The 22,407-nt window shown below is 35.6% G+C and overlaps 1 protein-coding gene across 4 annotated transcripts in view; it reads left to right on the forward strand.

Moving 5' to 3' along the window:
* LOC149792874 (NADPH oxidase 5-like) overlaps window positions 1–22,407 on the forward strand; it is a 162,177-nt gene that overhangs the window by 116,413 nt on the left and 23,357 nt on the right. For 3 of the 4 annotated variants that reach the window (XM_089966670.1, XM_089966671.1, XM_089966669.1), the window contains 8 exons: window positions 6,344–6,908; window positions 8,340–8,451; window positions 9,987–10,137; window positions 10,564–10,774; window positions 12,129–12,523; window positions 13,563–13,735; window positions 14,647–14,838; window positions 21,916–22,048. In XM_089966670.1, the coding sequence (XP_089822796.1) occupies window positions 6,463–6,908; window positions 8,340–8,451; window positions 9,987–10,137; window positions 10,564–10,774; window positions 12,129–12,523; window positions 13,563–13,735; window positions 14,647–14,838; window positions 21,916–22,048 (1,813 nt within the window). In that variant the 5' untranslated portion in view covers window positions 6,344–6,462. The remainder of the gene's footprint in view (window positions 1–6,343; window positions 6,909–8,339; window positions 8,452–9,986; window positions 10,138–10,563; window positions 10,775–12,128; window positions 12,524–13,562; window positions 13,736–14,646; window positions 14,839–21,915; window positions 22,049–22,407) is intronic. The other variant, XM_089966672.1, reaches the window with a different exon arrangement.

The following is a 22,407-nucleotide window of genomic DNA, read 5'->3' on the forward strand; positions in this document are numbered from 1 at the left end:
ATAACACATTTGGTCATGGCTGACCCATCTGCCATGTGGTCCTCAGTTTTTGTATATATATCGAATAAGATCTTGATATATCAATTATGGATATGATTATAAAGTTTTCTATTCAGAGCTTTTAATATGCCATTCCAGCTGGTCTATAAAAAATTTCTTTAATGATATTTTAAAAGAAGCAAGGGAAGTTGAATTACGTATGAATTACGAATTGATAAGGAATTCCATACAGTAGGGGCTGATACAGTAAATGAGCTTTTGTAATTATTGGGTTTCGAACAAGGAATCTGGAGATCGTTGTTAGTCGTCGATCGGAGATTACGCTCAGTATTCGACGATCTTAGTTCAGTTATGATATGTATGTATGTATGTATGTATGTATGTATGTATGCATGCATACATGCATCTGTGTTATTATTTCGCTAGATACAAGGCTAAGTCATCGATAAATAGTAGAAAAAGAAGAGGCCCTAATATAGATCCTTGAGGAACACCACTTAAGATATTACTTGGTTCGGATATATATTTACCCGTGCAAACAACATGGTGTCTGTTTGTGAGATACGACGTGAACCAGGCAACTGAGTTTAGACAGAACTTGTAGGCTGAAAGTTTTTTTAATGAGCACCGAATGGTCAACCAAATTGAATGCTTTTTATAAAATCAATGAAGATTGCGCCAGTAAGTTCGCCTGATTCTACTGCAAAAGCCATTGGTCTCTAAGTTTCGTCATTGCAGTTTGACATGAATGATTCTTTCGAAAACCTGATTGTGATCTATGGAGGAGTTGGTACTTGTCAAGATATCTGAAAATATGTTTGCTGACATGTTTTTCAATAATTTTTGAAATTACGGATAGAACAGATATGGGTCGATAGTTGGATGGGTCATTCTTTTCATTTCCCTTATAAATTGCGAATACTTTTGCTAACTTCAATAATTCAGGGAATTTACAGGAAGTGATACTACAGTTAATTATTTCTTTCAACGACTCTGAGATTGATAAAACCGACATTTTCAGAGTTTTGGGGTGAATTCCATCTAGACCAGCTGATTTGTTTGTTTCAAGTTTATTTATCAGAAGTGTCATTTATTGTCATTAAGGGAATGTTGAAACTAACGTTATCGGGTATCCTTTCATTCACAAATTTAGTAAGTTTGTCTAAATTAGGCTCTGTATTATTAGACCTGTGAAGCGTTTGGGAGATATTAGCAAAAAAATGGTTCAACTGGTTTGCAATATCGAGCTCATCAGTATATTTAGTGCCATCAACTATAATTTCACATGGAGCTAGAGGCGCAGGTTTCGTTGAAGTTAGATTTCGTAAGTAATTCCAGATGGATCTGTTATCGGTGTTTGATGTGATGGTTTCTTTGAAAAAGGAACCTTATACAATGATTGATTTGACTTTGTTCCGCCACAAACGCTAGTTTGTAAATTCTTTATATTTATGGTAAGTAGTTTCGTTTGCGTTGTGCCTCTGCGATTTCATTAGTATACCATTCTGGTTGTTTTGATCGTTTAATTCTTTGATATATATATATATATATATATATATATATATATATATATATATATATATATATATATATATATATATAGCTGACATACGTCTACAACTCATCGACACTTTGCGATTCAAGTAAAGACGGTCATTTTTCAAAACTATGCTGCGTACTCGTAATGTTTACTCGTCCTATTACAACCCCGTTTTAAGTGGTTTATTACTCTGTATAAAATTAAGTTGAAACTACTCTTATGTTAAGAAAACGGAAATTTATAATTCATTTATGAAGTAGTTGTATAACTTCTCAAAAAAGCAGTTGCTATTGAAAGAAGAAAAAGATCAGCATTTGATACTATAATGTCAATCGGATATTTGAACAAACAATAAATGTTCATTTTTTTCCACAATACAACTATTTTGCATTGAATGTTTATACTGTCTACGCATCTACTTGCCTGCTAAATCTCTGTCGATTTGACCAACATATGGTTTTGTTTTGTTTTTATTTTACTTTTCTCTTTTCTCTTTACTCATTTAATAATTAATGTAGGATTTGCAAACCTTTCTTGAAGCCATTGCATTACAATTACTATAGATCAGGTAACATCTATCACCAGGACTATTGGATTGATGGCGGTTGTGTGTAATTACAGGACACTGGTAGGCAGACCAGCGAGCGAAAACCATACATCAATTACAATCCTTTACGTCAATTATCCATTATTAATATTATCATTATTATTACAACTAATCATGAAAAAAATCTTAACAACAAAGTTTCACGAAAAAGCGCCACGAATTTTCTTTACATAAATAGCTTCACAGGTATATATTCTCATATTTTTCCGAACCTCTATGTCTGAACTGTTGTTTGACAAGTCAAAACTTGCTGCTACGCGACACCTAATGCAGCTTGACTGACATGTGAAACAATGCCCTCACGTGGAACCTAATGCAGCCTGTATGGAAATATGAATCATTGCTGCTTCCCGATACCTATACGTTTTACACACAGACATACAAGAGAAAACACAGCTGCTTAAGTGATATATCAGGACGGGGAGACGGAATGAAGTTGTACCGTGACATCATTACTCAAGTAGTCATAGTTCATGCCCTTCAGTCACCGTTCAAGTCTCCCTCTGCAGAGAGTAAGATCCCATTCCATACTTGACTAAACAAGTAGCAACACCATGCACATCCAATGAAAAAAAAAACAACAACATGCAATCAAATTTGTAGAGATTCCGCTCAGATTTCGAGGAAAATATTTAAATTAAATGTATCAAAACTCGACACCGTTTTCCGCTTTCATCATTATTCGTATCTTCTGAGAGTTGTAAAATGATACATGTAAGAAATATTAGATATTCACTGCACACAAAAACGACGAGAGTGATGCATAGTTGTTATACAGGCAAACAGACATAAAGCAATTTATAAACTTTCATGCTGAATTAAACTATAGTAGTAATTCAATACAGCCTGTCTATGCTTGTTTCCTTTTCATAACAAGATAACCGCGCCGTTAAATACTACCCTGAATGTTTTCCACACAAATTCTCGCCGGATGCGTCTTCCTCTGTCTTATTCCTAAGGACTCGTAAAGTCAATTGCTCTCTGTATTATGTCACTCACTGCAAATTAAGCTTACCTCTTTTGTGACTTAATTGCTTCTAATATTCCTAAAGATTCTTGTTATCGGGGTATACTCGACCTCGCATACACAAGCAAAGAGAGTCTTTTTTACAGTACCAAACCGCTCCCAACGACTCAGCGTGGCCCATGTTGACATGTTTGGGCACGTATTACGTTTGTAAAGTCCGATTCTCTTTTTTTCAGTAGCAACTGGGTATGATCACAAAGTGTCTCTAACAGCGCCCCGACGATAAATAGGACCAGTTTCATCTTCTTGAACTCTTCAATAAAAAAAGTCTCATCGATAACACACACAGCGAAAGTTGAAAGTAGGCAGCACTTTAAAGTAATCCATCGCGCCAGGATTAGGTGATCGATCAAAAAGACTATGAATACTTATGCAGGGTTAAACCATGTCGTATTTGAGAATATTGTATCAAGAATAATTGACGGGAAGATTTTAAATCACAGCAGGGAACAAGAGCTCATTAAGGCCTCTTATAATAGACGATTCTCGCAAGGGTATTACAGAAGGCCAGCTCATATGTTAAGACTTCGCGTTTAAAATTATTTATACTAATCAAATAAGATTTTATGTCTGCATGTCTCTGTGTTTGTTTATAAGAACACGGTATAATCTCTTGAACTATAATTCTTGGTAATAGATTTTGAAATTTTTTATATAAATATTCATAACAAATTGCTGACATTTATTAAATTTCGAGAGTCAATAACAGACTAGATACAACATTTTTAAACATAAAACAATAAAAAGAACGCTTGTGTTATAATAACTGGTCAAACCCCTGCATTGTTTAATGTTAACAGGGGACACTGACAAGGTGATCCAATTTCCCCATACGTGTTTTTTGTTGTGTAGAGATTTTTACCTCATGTGATTTGGATAATTAAGGGTATTAAGCATATAGAAGTGAATAATATAATAATCTTAAACCGCAATACACCAGTTACAATAACTTAGTCTTAACGACTCTGAGAGACGATTTTAATCTGCATTAGATCCTATCCATTACTAAACAAAATCCACTAATCCTAATCCACTAATCCAGATTCACTAATCCAAATCCACTAATCTACAAACTACTAATTTACAAAAAGAGCAAAAAGAAAAAATGAAGTAACTGGTTTTGGGTGATGAAAAGAAGTATAATGAAATTCTGCTCTAAAATATAATTTAAATTTCGTTTGTACTGAATTTGCTTTTAACATAACATGTTCATATGATTTTGAAAGAATTATTACACTTAACTGCCTGCAAAAGATAAGGGAAATAACACATATACTTATTTAGTTGTCTACAGCTTTGGGAATAATACAATATTTAGTATTGGATGAATTTAATTAGATACTATTGCCCACTGATCTTACATATCTATCTGAGCAAGTTAAAAAAAAACTGAATATATTTTTTATTTGTTTATTTGCAATGAATGATGGGAGGAAATTAGACAAAACAACGTAATAATACAAAATTGAAGGACTATAAACGATAAACGTTATGAATTTTACCCATGAAACTAACATAACCTACCAGAATAATGCTCACCGATTTAAAATAGAAATATTTATTACAAATTTCAGTTATGGATATTGACACATGTTATTCATTGCGGACGGATTATATACCTCTGATAAATAGAAATTAAATCCTCTCAGTGTAGATGTGTTGTCTACATTTTAAAACTAAAAAAGAAATTAAGAAATATATTAAAATTAGGCATTAGTCATTCGACTGTCAGACGCAAGAAAGGTATAATCCAAATGTTAAGGTACAGGGTCAAATAATGCATATGCAATCAGTATGTTTTGAATTTTAAGTAATGACATTCGATTGGTCAGATATAGTCAGGTTGAACCAATCCCCAGGCAGTCATTAGTTGGGGTGTTCCCGCATAAAATTATTGTCATTGTTTTCTCATGTATACGTCCTGCCATTAAGTCTTTGCCGAGAGATATATTGTTTTTCCAAAAAAGGTCCTTATGAGGTATGAAGATCGTAAATTAGAATTGATAAAAAACAAATAAATAGTCCTGATTCTTTTCGTTAACAAGTTATATAAAAATTTGTAGTTAACTTTGTATCTAACTTTTTAATAATTTAAATTTTGATTTGGAAAAATACTTCTAAATAATCATATAATGATTGCTTATGGACACAAACAATGCGATTCGTTCAGTTATATATCTATCGAACTTTTTATTTTGGCAGAATATCACAAGAAATTTTGCAGCGATCCCTTCCTTATGTAATCAGTTTAAAGTATATATTTCCTTCTCTTAAGTTGTTTTCAAGAACGTGGTATTGATGATAATTAGAAAATAGTGTCATCAGAATCTATGTATTATACTGTACATAAAAGGTACTATCAAAAACGGGTCGGTGAAGTTCGAGTCAACTTGAAGACAGTTGACCATATCCAGCTGACGACAGCACTTCTTCGTCAGTAGCCTCAAATCCAAAATTTAGTTCAAAGAATGGCCACTTCATGGGGACACTGTTGCAAGAAAGAAGATCAAGGACTAGAAGAAAAAATGTGAAGTATTAATCAGATCATGTAACATATATCTACCAGGCCGAACCTCTCTGTGTGTTTGTATGTGCGTGTGCGTGCGTGCGTGCGTGTGCATTCCCCCCTTCAGACTCGTGTTTTAACAACAGTGAGAATCACGTACAGAATTAATATCGAGCATATTGTGCATGTCTCTTGCATTAATTTTAAGAGATTCGTTTTCCTTACTTACGCTGCTTAGTGAAAAGTCGCCCGAAGATAATACGCAATTATATGCTTTTTAATGGAGAAACTTTACCGCTGAATCTAATGTAGACTGATTGGCAGCAAGGATGGCCACACACAACGGACGACAAAATTTATTTGTCCGCAACCACAGTTCACCAACTAATTTACTTCGAAGCGTATTATCGTTTACACACGTCGACATCATGTAACTATTATGGTACGTAAAGAAAATGGAAGATTAGAAGAGGAAAACAGAGATGAGAAAATAATCAGATCAAATGTCATATACTCCTATAGGGACAATTGTTCCTTCCTTTCCTCGATTTTGGCGGGAATCTAGGCATGCCATTATTTTTCCAGACGGATACAAATATGCAAATGCCAAATAGTTTCTTTGTTTACAGACTAAGATCGGTAGATTCTTTTGTCTTTTCTTAGATACAGAAGCTGACAATTCTGACGAAACACATGAGAGGCAAATGATTTTAAACACGAAATCCTCGACGAAATAAACCCTAGCTTTCTCCACAGCGGCTGCATATTAAGATTAAAACAACATGTCCACGACGGATGCCATCAACCTCGCGTTCGTACCAGATGAGGAGAACGAACGGGATAAGAAATCCAGTACTAAAGAATATAATCCATATGATAATTTCGACAATACATGTTGTCATTCACAGCCTGACAGCTTGGAAAAGAACACAGACGCTGTTTTGGAAGGTCAAATAGACTCTACGAATATCATCATTGAGATGAAGACTGAAAATGTTCATAACGTTTCGAACGAATCTGAGAATAGAATTGAAGGAGGTGGAAAACGCAATGGCTCCGCGATGGCGACCACAGAAAGAGACGACCGAGCTCCAGATGAAGCAAGCAAATTTATAACCAATGGTGAAGCTTGGAAAGATGAGCAGGCAGAAGCTGAGATCAGATCATTAGACGAGCGACCCGTAATCGTCAGCGAACAGCAAGAAAGCAAACATAATATGAATGTCACGCAAGTATTATCTATAAAGAAAAAAACACCAGCATAGCTAACACCCTAGAGCAAACCATCGACACACATACGCTAAGATAATGTTCATATTTCTTGCTATATTCGTGTTTTTTATTCTTTAATTTAGACCTTTCCAGAATTCAGGATAGTTTTTCTTCTCTGCAAAAATGTCATCCGCGCTACAAAAGTTTTGGGTACTCGTGTCTAACGTTTGGCTGGTAAGAATGTAATAAACATTGAAATTATTTGTTTGTTAATTACATGAAGAACAAGGACAGACGAACACGCAATTACTGAATTTCGTTACATCTACATTGCCATAAACTGTTTCTGAGAAGATAAGAAATTATATTTACCTTGATTAATGCATTTAGAAGTAACGGAATCAAATTATAATATAGTAAAATAGATACAGGACATCAGTAATTTAAGTCGGGAGGTGACTTGGCTGAAGGCCAAATGTTGAATTTCGGGTGCTGAATTTGGCTACTGTCGTAAAGAAAAGGCGCAACGAAAGTTCGCTTTCTAACGAAGGTGAAAAGAGACGTTGAAGTAGCGATTTTAGTTGTACAAACTAACATACGTACATATAAATTTCTGAAGGAACAATGTGTGTGTTTCCCAGAATTATCTAAACTTTCATGATCTATCGCCTTCACATAGGGTAACCGCGGTGGCAATTCACAATGGGGAAACCATATCACAATGGCGAAACAATATCACAATGGGGAAACCATATCACAATGGGGAATAATACGGTAGCAGACGCCACCTCACGAATAATAAATACTATCGTGAATTTTCCATATTGTCAAGCGAACATTAGGAACTAACTAGTGCAACAAGACTGTGTAGATCTAACATGGACTGAAACATTTTAAATATGTACTATATTAGCAATGCAACCTACATTTATAAGAATACAAGAGTTTCCATCATGCCATGTGACGCTTGATTGCGCGTTCCCACAAAAGTTATACGTGCAGCAACAAAATCGAGTACTTTGTGAGGTAAAACAAATAAGAAACTGCCTTACATTGCACACATGGAAATTAATCTTCGATTTAAAAAATATAATTAGACAGCATTCGCGTCTTTCTGAAGCTATTTCCCCAAACTTCCTTGGCGACAACAACATAACGGCTGTGACGCATTACTGAATCGCGCTTGAATTGTTTTAAGATAGGGTCAAACATTATAAAAAATGAAGATTTTTTTTATTGCGATAGATTAGGTCATGTATGACCAGGTCATGAACGTTAGGTGAATGTATGAAAAGGGTGGGTGTTTTTATTTATTTTAGGTCAGGATATATTTCAAGCAGACACACTCGCAAGGGGGGAGGTAGAGAGAGATAGAGAGAACGTCCTTAGTCTTCTATTAAATCAGTCTCTCATTATTTTAAATTGAGCTAACTCATTGCTACTTCAGTGATGAGGATACCGAATGGTTGATGTTTATAGAGAATCAATTCAAACGAATTGCTGGCGATGACCGAAAAATCACCATGAGAAAATTTGAAGACGCACTCGGGCTCAAAAAGGTAAACATATTCAATTTATTTATTTATTTATTTATTTTTGCTGGATGGCAAAGGGGTTCTGGTCTAAGGAAAAAAAGAGTTTCATTTCTCCGTCTTCAAAGCTTTGACCGTAAATTGCGTTTCGCCCAGAGCTTCACATACCCGTACTTGCACTGAAATTATAAGGACAGTTCAATGTTCAAACAATTTTAATCGATTTTCCAGAATCAGTTGATCTGGTTTATGTCTTACTGATTTACTCAGTTTATTAGACTATGCTTTGTTATCTAGTCATAACACCACTAACAGAGTTCCTGTTATTTACGTAAAATATTCCACGAGTAAACATTATCATCATCATCATCATCGTCATCATCATCATCATTCTATTCGGCTTCTTTCTCGTCTTTATTCTGAGCTGGAGAGTTTTACCACCTTTTTCCACCTTTTTGTACGATCTCGTATGCAGTTGAAAGGCTATGAAGATTTTTACTGGAACTACATCAAGCCAATTGCCCTCCATTGCAATTAGGGAGAAGAGATTGTCCTCTCTATTACAATTAGGGAGAAGAGATTGTCCTCCATAATACAGTTAGGGAGAAGAGATTGTCCTCTATATTACAATTAGGGTGAAGAGATTGTCCTCTATATTACAATTAGGGAGAAGAGATTCCCCTACATATTACAATCAGGGGAAAGAGATTGTCATCCATATAACAATTAGGGAGAAGAGATTGTCCTCAATATTACAGTTAGGGAGAAGAGATTGTCCTCCATATTCCAATTAGGGAGAATAGATTGTCCTCTATATTACAATTAGACAGAAGAGATTGTCCTCTATATTACAGTTAGGGAGAAAAGATTGTCCTCAATATTACAGTTAAGGAGAGGAGATTGTCCTCCATATCACAATTAGGGAGAAGAGATTGTCCTCTATATTGCAATTAGGGGAAGAGATTGTCCTCCATATTACAATTAGGGAGAAGAGATTGTCCTCTATATTACAATTAGGGAGAAGAGATTGTCCTCAATATTACAGTTAAGGAGAAGAGATTGTCCTCCATATTACAGTTTGGGAGAAGAGATTGTCCTCCGTATTACAGTTAGGGAGAAGAGACTTATTTTTGATCGTCTCAGGTTGGTTTACTCGAGTAAAAAGAGTAAAGTATGCCGCAACAAATCCAATTTGTATGAAAGTGTAAGAAACTGATGCAATAGAATCTCTTTATGCAAAGACAAATAATGTTTGGAACTAAATTTTAAGAAAACACGCAGGGACGATGTACCATTGGGACGTGTAGATTAGAAAAGAGAACGATCGAGGATGATAAACAATAAATTTTATCTTGAATCACAGAAGAAATCTTGTAAACAAAGGATGCTACGAATTTGTAAACTTTGCATTTTTTTCTGTAATGTTTAAGTTCCAAAACCTTGTCATCAACATTAAAAACGGGAAGGAAAAAACTGGCCCACACGGACTTGCATGGACACATGTAACACTAGAAAATATAAGAAAGTTACTTACCTAAATCATATAACCTCATAATTTTCAGTCATTCTTTGCTGAGAGATGCTTCAAACTGTTTGACCAAGATGGAAGTGGCTCCATTGAAATGAAGGAACTTATGGATGGCTTGCACACACTCACAAAGGGGTCCCCTGAGATGAAACTACGATTTCTATTCAACGTATATGACGTTGACGGTAATCAATTTGAATTTAAATTAATAATTTATCAGCAGGAAATTTTGTAATGTATATATATTAAACTTGATACAGATAAATGTTATGAGTGGACGTTTTTGGCGTTTGCTCGATACCTGGAATATTCTTTAAGTAGTGGAAGTGATATGTACAAGGAGACGAACAAAAATATACTTGTACGCATTGAAGGCATGGGTATTTATTATTATCCACCTTGCTACCGGTTTTAGAACTTATAGTAGAAGCTAATCAAACGGTTTATCTTTCACTAGAACCTTGACAAGAAGCGCAAAGACAAAATCTTAGATTCTCCGATGTCCTGCACACGCGCATTTTCTATTTACCTTTCTTGTGGATCATATTTAGATCTGAACCACCTTAAGTTGTGCAAACATTTAATTCACAAACATCTCGCGCTGATTGCAGGTAGCGGGACCATAGATGTAGATGAACTCAGGACGGTTCTAAAATCTTGTATGGAAGAAAGCTCCCTTTCACTGACAGAGGAGAACCTGGACAATCTTACAGAGGCACTTTTTGAAAGCGCGGATGAAGACGGGAGCGGTACGATCACATTCGAAGAACTCAATGCAGAGCTTGCTAAACACCCCGGATTGTTAGAGAATCTGACAATTAGGTAGTAATTTGTAAAATTATATAACTAAATGAAATATCGTATAATCGCCCATCTACGTAAAATCTGTGCTTTTAGAAGATAATTTAGCGTATACCCTAAGAATGATTTTATTTTATTTACAAGATGCATTTGTAAACTAGAGGCTTTAAAATTATGCTTGCTAGTCGGATTTCATAAAATTGTGTTTCTTCCTCTCACTTCAATAAATCCTTCAACATACAGTCAATACGCTTCGATAATTAGACTACATTAAACATTGATTGTTTGCACCTTTTTTGACTCGACAGCCAGACGAAGGGTGATCCTTCATTCATTCATGAAAATTATCTTCGGTATTTACTGAATTTCGCAAGGTATACATGCTTATTATTTTCTTAAATTAATAAAAGTTTAATATACGACGTTACAATAAAAACATTTCTTTGTTTGATACAATTCTAACACTTAAATGGACCGTTAAAATCAAATTGAATCTATTTTATGTAATTACTCACAAACTAACTTAAATATAAATGCAATCTGTCGGAAGAAACCGCAGATTAACAGTAGATAAACTTCATCATTATTTCAGACCTGCTGCTTTCGACAGATTTCCTTCCGCAGTGAACTGAATATCAATACATATCAACTTTGCTGTGTGTGTGTGTGTGTGTGTGTGTGTCCCTGTGTGTATATTTATATATCTGTTACACATGTTATTATTTTCTGGTAGCGTTATACTTGGCACTGAGCTTAAGGGAGATAAATCTGCGGTAACAAAAACAACTGGTCAAGTCCATCTTCCAACTGACAGGGAACATGGTGCATAAAAGCAAATCAATTATTTCATAAAATCACTAAGAACTGTACTGAACTAAGGAAGCAGAAAAAGGTATCGAATCTTACATCTACAATAATCCATAATTTATAACTTTTTTTGTTGCATAGATACAATAAAACACACTTGGTTAAATCGGCCATGTTGTAAGTGGATCTCCGTAACCACTACTAATGCCATTAGTACTAATGACTGCGTCCTGTCAATCAAACGCTCTTGACGCTGTGGAAACTAGTTTAAGCTCTTTATGCAACTTGATAGCTTGGGTAGATCTTAGCAGCTGAGGAAAACAAAGCACACCAATATTAGAACTTTTACTGCTACTACTACTACTACTACTACTACTACTATTAAAACCAGCAACTATGTATGCATTATTGCAGTGATGCCCAATGGTTGAAGCCATTGGAGAAGTCTGTGGAAAGAAGAAGTGCTTTCATCAGAAAAGCAATACTATACTACTACTACTACTACTACTCACTAATAATAATAATAATAATAATAATAATAATAATAATAATAATGTCATTTTTGCAGTGCTGCTCAATGGTTGAAGCCACCTGAAAAGTCCAAAGAAAAGAAAAAGGGTGTTTATCGTTACTTTACTTGGTCCTACATTCGGAATAATCTAAGAAAAGTCATTTTCTTTTTTTGGTTTGTGTTAATGAACATCGGTCTTTTCATTCTGGGTGCCTACAACTACCGGATGAGCAATGGCTTCATCATAGTGGCACGTGGAGCAGGGATGTGTCTAAATTTTACCTGCATGTTTGTACTTGTGCTAATGTTGCGGAAGTGTCTGACATACTTGCGATTGACATTAATTGCTAATGTTTTGCCACTGGACCAAAATATTTTATTCCATAAGATGTGTGGAGTTTTCATCGTTTTCTGGACATTTGTACATACTGTTTGTCACATCGGAAATGCAGGTATGTGTTTTAGACCTCTCCGTCGTCGAGAAAAATATTTGCTTACAGTAATGCCTGTAAGCAAATTCCGTAACAATGCATGAAAATATAGAATTCTGTGTGTGCAGTCACATAGTTATAGTAGAACTTTCTGTCTCTCTGTCTCTCTCTCTCTCTCTCTGTCTGTCTGTCTCTGTCTCTCTGTCTCTGTCTCTGTCTCTCTCTCTCTCTCTCTCTCTATATATATATATATACATATATTAGACAATCTTAAATATATATATATACACATTAGACATCAGACAACCATTTCTGCAATTCGATATACGCTTTGCTCAACCTTCTTTGTCATTATATCTACACAAAAAACAATCTTTTGTATATATATATATATATATATATATATATATATATATATATATATATATATATATATATATATATATAGAGAGAGAGAGAGAGAGAGAGAGAGAGAGAGAGAGAGAGAGAGAGATATTAGACACTCTTCGGTGTAATTATATATACATTTGAAAACCATATGTGTAAATTATTCATATACACATTAGACCACCTTCTGTGTAATTATATACCCATAAGACAACATAATGTGTAATTATTTATATACACATTAGGCATCCGAGGTATAATAGGAAGGTAACAAGTGATTAATACAACTAGTCCGCGAAACTTTACGAGACAGCCACTGTATATAATGTTGGGAATATGGCCATCTTATTCTTTTTGTTGATCAAATAGTTCTCAGACTCCAAGACCCTTTGCAAAAATGGTTCGTATTATTCTCCACTTTTTTCTTGGTAAACCGGTAAAAAAAATGACTACAATAATACGGAATTCATTTATATTTAAAGAACTTTAACAGCCGCGTCCTGTTTAACTGAATTTCTTTGAAGATTGCGTGCAAAAGTGATATAGCTGATTTATATTTCAAATTTGCTTTTTTGTTATTTTTTAAGTTTCTTTTCTTATATCGAATTGTTATTCTCTTTAACTTCGAACTTTTGTTTCCATATCAATCAGCTTACATGCAATATCTTTTCAGCTCTCGTGTCTGAAGATGCAGATATAGGAATGGCGGACATTCTCTTTACAACAGCTGCCGGAATCGGCTTTGTCGGTGCGTCGGCATTTATCACGGGTTGGCTTTTAGTCCTTATCCTGATAGTTATGGTCATCTGTTCCATGCCGTTTGTCAGAAGAGGTGGTCATTTTCAGGTATAGTTCTAGTGACAACGTCGTGACGTCATTACTAAAGTCATGGCAAATGAATTAACGTACTGTCGTATGTAAATGAAACTGTATTAAGTGCCGATAGGTGAAGCTGCACGTGACTAAAAGGCACACTGGAAGATTGTCAAACATACAGACCTGATATCTGTCACGTAGTCGACTACCGCTATATATCATAAACAAAATGAAATAGTCACCATATTTGCAAATATTTTTTTTTTTAAATGTTCAATATGCACTAAAGTAGGAACATTAGTCAATAATTGCTTTTCAATACAATCTGATTGTGTGAGCAGGTATGGTTATCTCTTTTCTGGCAATGGGTTAATTTTAATTACTTGTTTCGTCGGAATTGAGCATTTTGCAAAAATTATTCAGTTTTCTCGATCTATAGTTTTTTCTTTCTTCGTTTAAACACACTATACATTAACGATTTAATACAAAACGGATAGACGCAACGAACGTGGTTTACTAATTTAAGAAAATCTCTGTAATTATAACTGTTTTGTGGAACATCTCATGAAATTTGTGTATCGTCAAGAGAATGGTAAATTCTGGAAATCAAAGAATATAACTGCTAAGGTTGACTATTATATAGCTTCCAATACTAATCTGCAAGCTTTCCTTGATGAGCTAAACTATAATGATAAATTCAAATATATCATGGGGGTGGGGGAATACCCATTAATAATTAAGTCAACCATTTCTATCCCGTGAACAAACTTAACTCGCCATATTGCTCATTTCCTAACGTAAAATTCATTTTTCAGGACAGGTCGGTTAACCTTTAAATGTCCTGACGGTAGGCAAATAATACGAGCAATGCCATTAGTAGTAAACCAACCTCAATACGAAAACCTGATGGTCATACTGTGGCATCCTGTATCTATTTTTAGGTATTCTACTGGACTCATATGCTGTACGTTCCTTTTTGGATCCTTGTCATTCTTCACGGTCCATCTTTCTGGAAATGGTTCCTGGGACCTGGTGTATTATTTGTTCTGGAGAAGATAAGCCGCTCCAAGTTTATTAAGAAGGCGAGATATGGAAACACGTACATAGAGGAGGTCAATCTGCTACCGTCTAAAGTGAGTCTTAGTTCATTTATTCGATAAGTTTGCTTTCCCATGGTGATGAGAAAGATTTTAATCTCTAACTTAATTAAAGAGTACGTTTTAATAGTGGAATACAAATTGAAGAAAGCGACAATTCTGGATTTAGCCAGGAACAAGTTGACTTTCATGACTGCCATGCCATTTTTGATCACAGCTGATTATCACGTGATGTCATTCATCGACCTAGATAGATTTCTCTTCGGATAGATACAAGACAGCAACAGCGATAGTGTATGCCACGAAGGAACATGGTAGTCATTAGGTCGCCATATTTGTTATTACGAGTATTATTACGCGTGGGTTGTAATAATGATTCTAAGGTTAGCGTGAACGATTTGGCATAGAAATATCGGCTACTGTAAACGATTTTCCTAAGTTGGTTCAAATGATTTTTCAAGCAACATAACCACTGCAATCTCAGGTGCAAACAATTCCGTCTTTATGCTTCTAACGTCGGTGTTATTATATAAACATATGGAATACTATTTGTACATGAAAAGAAAGATTCTTCACAACGAAATTGGTTGGCGTAAATGATGTAGCCAATTACCAAAGTTTTGAAAATGTAAATCTGATACCACCGACAGCGACAAATATTTCTGCAACCGCACGTATAGAACATTATGTCGTTATTGATGCTACTAGCCTAGGTGTCGTTGTGGAAACTCATATTGGAAACTCGTCGCAAACAAGAAAGATTTTGCGCAGCAAAATCTGCTTGCGCAAAACATTATACCCATCGGAAACGAAAATCTGCTAGCAATCAGATTAGTACACACTGGAAAAACATTTACACAATTTGTATTGCCTTTAAAAGCGTATTGTTTGGGGTCGCTAACACATGGTTCCGCATACGTGCTCGGAGACGTTGGTGGTTTTCATTTCGAGCAACATCATTTCGAGTTCAGCCATGATAATCGTATCTTCAACAGTCATTGAGTACTGCTTAGCAACTGTATTGAGACTGCTTTGTGACGCCACTGCCCGACGTTCCGAATAAACATATATTCGCGAATGCAGCCGCAACGATATTAATTTACTAGTACCGCCTGTGGCACCGGTACTATCGATATAGCGACTACAGCAACTTCAACTGCGTGACTATGATACTTGCTGTGTTCGCGATTCCAGCAACACCAAGGCCAACAGTGGTCGCCTCGGTGAATAGCATCTACAACCACATACACGCGTTTATATTTAATGAGTATACCGGTTCTCTTGGTGATATCATAGCGCAGTTGTTGTTCCGCTTCGATTATTTCTTCGCGTCAGTAACTTTGAGGGTCTATGATAATTCTTCCATTAATAATGTGATGGCGAAATGCAGTTGCTGGACAATCTTGCCTTGTTCAGCACGTTAGACTAATGATATTTTTCTTTCTACAATTACCCTTATATCATAGACAATATCTACCTGGGGAATATTTAAGTCTCCGGCGATTGCGCGTTCTTGGGGCCTGGCATTTCGTTGATAAAGTACCATACTTATTTCGCCATTGAACTTTGAAATGTGCGTTCTCAACTTCGCCTAAAAAACTGTTCCACGGATAAGTATGTCCTTTTTGAATAACAGTCGAATTTTGTCTATTATTGGTTGAGTCAATGTTGGTTTATTATACTCAACTGGGAATGCAGTCGGAGGATACAAGTCGGTGAACTCCACTTTATGGTTGTAGAAAAAATCTCTCAGTGTTTTCATGCTTGGTGACGTAGTCAACGACAGAGCGTGTGCAATGAAAACCATCCCAGAACGGATCTTGGAGTTGCGCCTGTAGTGCACACGAGAAACGACAGCATGGACACGTGTCCGAAGCGCATAACCAACAGCAAATACTCTTCTGTGGTCAGCGAAGGTTTTAGCGAAGGAAGCCAACTCGACAACTCAGCTTTAACATAAGCGACACCATCATCATGCCAAATTACATCTTTGGCGGTGTCTTCTACTTTTGCGGCAGCATTGCCTGCATGATTTTGACGTCGCCCAAGATAAGATTTGTCATCTGCATAATCTGTTGTATCATTGTGAAGTATCGTAGGCTGACCTGAGGATCTTGCAGAATCGTTTTTGTTTTTTCTTCATCTGTCAGCGTTGTCGAGAATTGCTTCGGTTTCATTGCATCGATGGCATAACGTGCGTTGTTGAACAACGCCATGATAACGTTGTTGACAAGTCCAATCTTGTCATCACCGTCTAACTATTAGTGTTGACTGTTTGTATAATTTTTACTTCAATTTCGAAGAGTCTTTCAGGGAAGAAAAATCTAGACATGTCCTGCACTTTTAATTCTTTTTCGGGTACATAACCGGAGGTGAATAATACTGAAAACCTCTTTTGTTGCGATTGACCAACACAGGTGCGCTCATGTCAAACCCGGTAGCAGGTACACCTTTGAATTCGGAATTGGTTGTTCTTACACGTTATTGGACCTTCATACATTTTACCACCCATCATGCACTGCTCCATGAAATTGCGAACTCACCACGGTTCTTTTACGATTATCTGAAAGAAATTGGAAAGGCAATATCATAAACTGGCCACACTAAAAATCCATGTCTCCCGATTGGTTGTCAGTGACATAATTAGCAACAGTAACGTCATTCCTATAATGGCTTGTTTGGGAACTCCGCACCCTGTGTGAATTGCAGTTATTGACTGGCAGATTTAGATTGGCCCATTTCATAAGAATGGCGCTTTTCAAAACGTACGAAACCTTTTTCAAAAGCTGGATGATAGTTATCTCATATCTCACGACAACTGACTGGGACTGATAGGAACGTGAGACGAGTTCGTAGTAGAAACTTTATTGGAGGTATTCTTTTTGTAATTGAATAAGACAATGATAATTAATGATTCAAATCAATGAAGCTTCCCATAAATTTTTACACAGCTTTCCATTCTGAAACCCACATTCATGAGATGAAATAATGAGCGACAGACTGTCAGCAAAAAAGTAACAGTCAGGTACAAGCGAATGGTCAGAAACCTTTGATTAAACTTGGGGCAGCTCAGTTGTGTAGCATCGATTTATTAATATCGCTAATACGTGTGGCTTGTGACCTTGTGTATTTACTATTCGGAGAACTTTAATGATAATAATAACAAGAACAAGAACAAGAACAACAACAACATTAATAATAATAATAATAATAATAATAATTTCATTATTATTATTATTATTATTATTATTATTATTATTATTATTATTCAGTAAGTATAGAAAAACATTCAGTCCCAATCCTTCAGCGTTTAGGAATTTACAAATGTCCTTTCATTTTTATTAATAGTAAGACCGTATAAAACATTAATGCTGGAACTTAAAAGAAAATCGATATCCATTGCCGTGCAAACTAAGAGTGTTAAACTAAACTTCAATCTATCATTGTAGTGTAATCCTATTTGCAAACAAAATCCCTTAAAATTAGAAGCAGACTGGATCTGAGGGATGTTTAATGGTTTCCATATAACTATTTTTAAAAAATCGGAAAGCAGACTGGACCAGAGGGATGTTTAGGCGTGTACCATATAGCTATTCCAAAATTCGGAAGCAGACTGGATAAAATTGGAAGCAGACTGGAACTGAGGGATGTTTAATGGTTTCCATATAACTATTACCAAAAAAAACAAAACAAACGGAAAGCAGACTGGACCAGAGGGATGTTTAGGCGTGTACCATATAGCTATTCCAAAATTCGGAATCAGACTGGACCTGAGAGATGTTTAGGGGCGTACCATATAGCTACTCCAAAAGCTATATAATTTCAAGAGAGCATGGTTCTATTCCAAAATTCGGAATCAGACTGGACCTGAGAGATGTTTAGGGGCGTACCATATAGCTACTCCAAAAGCTATATAATTTCAAGAGAGCATGGTTAATATTTTTAACTTATTAAGTTCCACAAATCTGTTGTTGTCCCATCCAATATACACTTTAGTTTTTTTAGTGGTGTTTTCACTCAGTTTTATGGATGATTGCAAAACAAAAATGAGCTCTAGTCACATCAGAAAATCTAATATGCTAATTCACAATTCATTTTATTATTGATAAAAATATATATCTTAAACTTTGAGCACATTCAAAAGATTTTTGGTCAAAATACTAGTATCTTGTCATGCTTTTGTTAATTTTGAAACCAACACATATAAAGCAGTAGTAAATACTTTTATGTCTATTCCCTTCGTTAGATCTGTAAATACTGTTTCAGTCTATCTGTGCAATATACGATTTTATGTCTATTCCCTTCATCAGATCTGTGAATACTGTTTCAGTCTATCTGTGCAATATATACGTTTATGTCTATTCCCTTCATCAGATCTGTGAATACTGTTTCAGCCTATCTGTGCAATATACGATTTTATGTCTATTCCCTTCATTAGATATGTGAATACTGTTTCAGTCTATATGTGCGATATACGATTTTATGTCTATTCCCTTCATCAGATCTGTGAATACTGTTTCAGTCTATCTGTGCAATATATACGTTTATGTCTATTCCCTTCATCAGATCTGTGAATACTGTTTCAGCCTATCTGTGCAATATATGATTTTATGTCTATTCTCTTCATTAGATATGTGAATACTGTTTCAGTCTATCTGTGCAATATATACTTTTATGTCTATTCCCTTCATCAGATCTGTGAATACTGTTTCAGCCTATCTGTGCAATATACGATTTTATGTCTATTCCCTTCATTAGATATGTGAATACTGTTTCAGTCTATATGTGCGATATACGATTTTATGTCTATTCCCTTCATCAGATCTGTGAATACTGTTTCAGTATATCTGTGCAATATATGGTTTTAGGAAATTATACAGCAAAGATACGATAAGAAATATCGTTTAAAACTGTATTAATCGTGACTTGTTACAGATAAGGGCATGAAGTAAAAGTCATGCTGACTGTATTATCATTCGTATCATATTACAAAATAGTCACGTAATAAAAGTCCTTGATACTGTATTAACATACGGGGCTTGTTACAGATGATGTCATATTATAACGGTCATGCTTACGGTATTATTTATTATTCGTGACATGTTATAGAGTAATCATGTAATAAAAGTCATGCTTACTGTGTTGTAATTAGTGGAATGTTACAAAGGAATCATGTAATATAAGCCATGCTTTCTGTATTATCATGCGTGGCGTGTTATAAATAAGATCATGTATGTCCATCCATCCATCCAGCCAGCCAGCCATTCAGCCAGCCATTCACGTTGAAAGATACTGTATTGAAGTTCTGAAAATGCCGAAGAGGAATAGACATTTAGTGTACCTTCTAAACATCATTATACAGTAAAAAGAAGCCAACATGTCACATTTACCATTTCAGACCATCCGTTACTGTCTTGATTTATGACTAAACAGGTGAGATATGTACACTCTACTTGTATATACCTTCAACTGGATATCTACAAATAAGTTAGTGATCACCTGAGAGAATGATGACTACATTTATAACTTCAAATATTTTTATTTTTCCCAATAATTCAAACATTTTCTTTGGACCCCCCCCCCCCATCCTTTTATTAATAAAAACTCGGACTCCTATCCGACTGGTATATATTTCTGTGAAGTAGTTTTTTTGCATAGGAAAGAAAGGAATTAATATGATTTCTGTTCTTCGGGGGGTAAGTGTGGGCGGTTAAGGTAGGGTGGATGGATATCATTCCAAAGAGAGCATTTCACTAAATCTATATTAGACATTGTGCCCACAATTTATAAAAAAATATGACACCAAAATAGTTCACGGTCTTGTTTACGAAAAACTAAATGAGGACATAACGACGGAAATGCAGATTCATAGGCAACGGATACAAGAAGCTTCTTCCACAGAGGAACAAAAAAGTTTAGGCATAATACTTGCAACGAGCCGACATGATCCAAGGGATCCTAGAGATTGCATTTTTAATTCCATCATTACAGAGGGAGTCATCCTGTCTTTACCTAATAACTTCTGAAATTGATTACGCATTCACGCAAATACGTACGCACACACATACATTCATGCATACATACATACATACATACATACAGACAGACAGACATACAGATAGATGGACAGACAGACATACGTATGTCGTTAATATGGATCCCGTGTTCAGATTTCAGTTGAGAAGGCCTTAGACTCCATGAGAAAGCACGGTCAGTATGTAATATATCATTTTACGTTTTGAGGGTTTCGGCTTTATGTTTGTTTCCTATGACTTTTATGTTAATCCTTCCACGTAGTCGGCACCATATAGCCAGGACTGGGCTCTTCTGCATAATACCCTATACAAACATAGTTGTTAACCTAATAATTGCAGTGGCAGTAGCTGGTACAGGAAAGTAACATTTCCATTGGTCATAATGTTATCACGTGATCAAACTGAATTGCGTTCATTTCTGTATGAACTGTAAGGAGAACTACTTTTCCACTTCTATAAATAGAGTCACGTGTACAGCATAAGATAACCACTGCCAGAGAAGGCAGACACGAAGTAAGCATTAAAGGAAAACAACATTCTTACATTTTTTTAATAAAAAAATAATTGAATAAATGTGGCTTTCATTGGCTGAAGGACTGGTATTATGATGACCTTATTACGATCAAGGAGGACAATCCCAAGTGCTATATATATAGCTACGTAACAGAAAAACCCCAAACATGTATTACTACGCTCAATTAAGATTTCTATTTTTTAATGATGCAAACAAAATAACATAACGAATAATTAAAATTTCAATTATAAGAGTTTAACGTTTTTTTCTGAGTATATCGTGGTATAAACTGTCAGTTGCCGACTCACACAGCTTACATAACGCCCTTCGGGCGTTATTTGCTGTGTGAATCGGCAACTGACAGTTTATACCACGATAAACTCAGAAAAAAAACAACGTTAAACTCTTACATACTTACATACATACTCTACAATCGGTTCCAAGACTTTGAAGACTACAACCTGCGTACAATGGAACTCAAAAAATAAATCTATGAAGTATACCTTTGCTGACATACACAATTCAAAAGCTGTCTCTATTATGATGATTTATTTGCTATCACAGGTGACGCATCTGGTGATTAGTCGACCACCCAATTTCAACTACCAACCCGGGGATTATGTGTTTGTGCAGATTCCAGCAATCGCCACCCACGAATGGCATCCATTTACCATCAGCAGTGCTCCAGAGATGAAAAGTGAGAAGAATATTGTATCTTTTTCAAAACTAATGTATTCCATAAATTACAGCTAATTATGTATTGGTATTTGGATTTTGAACGTATCTTTATCAGCCTGAGTAGTGTCGCTACGATGACTGCAGTGTAGCAGTTTATAGCTATGTCTATCACAGGGACATCATGCCGCGGACATGTGGCATCATGTCCCACTTAGTCACATTACCCTGATACCAGGCCGACAAATTCTATCAATAACCTCTTAATGATGAGCACCAACTGGGCAGCTGTCAGTACCATTTTTATAAGTCTTTGGTGTGACTCGGCCGGGGTTCGAACACGAAGTAGTATTTAATAGGAGTTTCTACCACACAAAGACA

Source organism: Sinohyriopsis cumingii, chromosome 8 (assembly GCF_028554795.1).
Source record: "Sinohyriopsis cumingii isolate HCF-2022 chromosome 8, ASM2855479v2, whole genome shotgun sequence".
Classification (NCBI taxonomy): Eukaryota; Metazoa; Mollusca; class Bivalvia; order Unionida; family Unionidae; genus Sinohyriopsis; species Sinohyriopsis cumingii.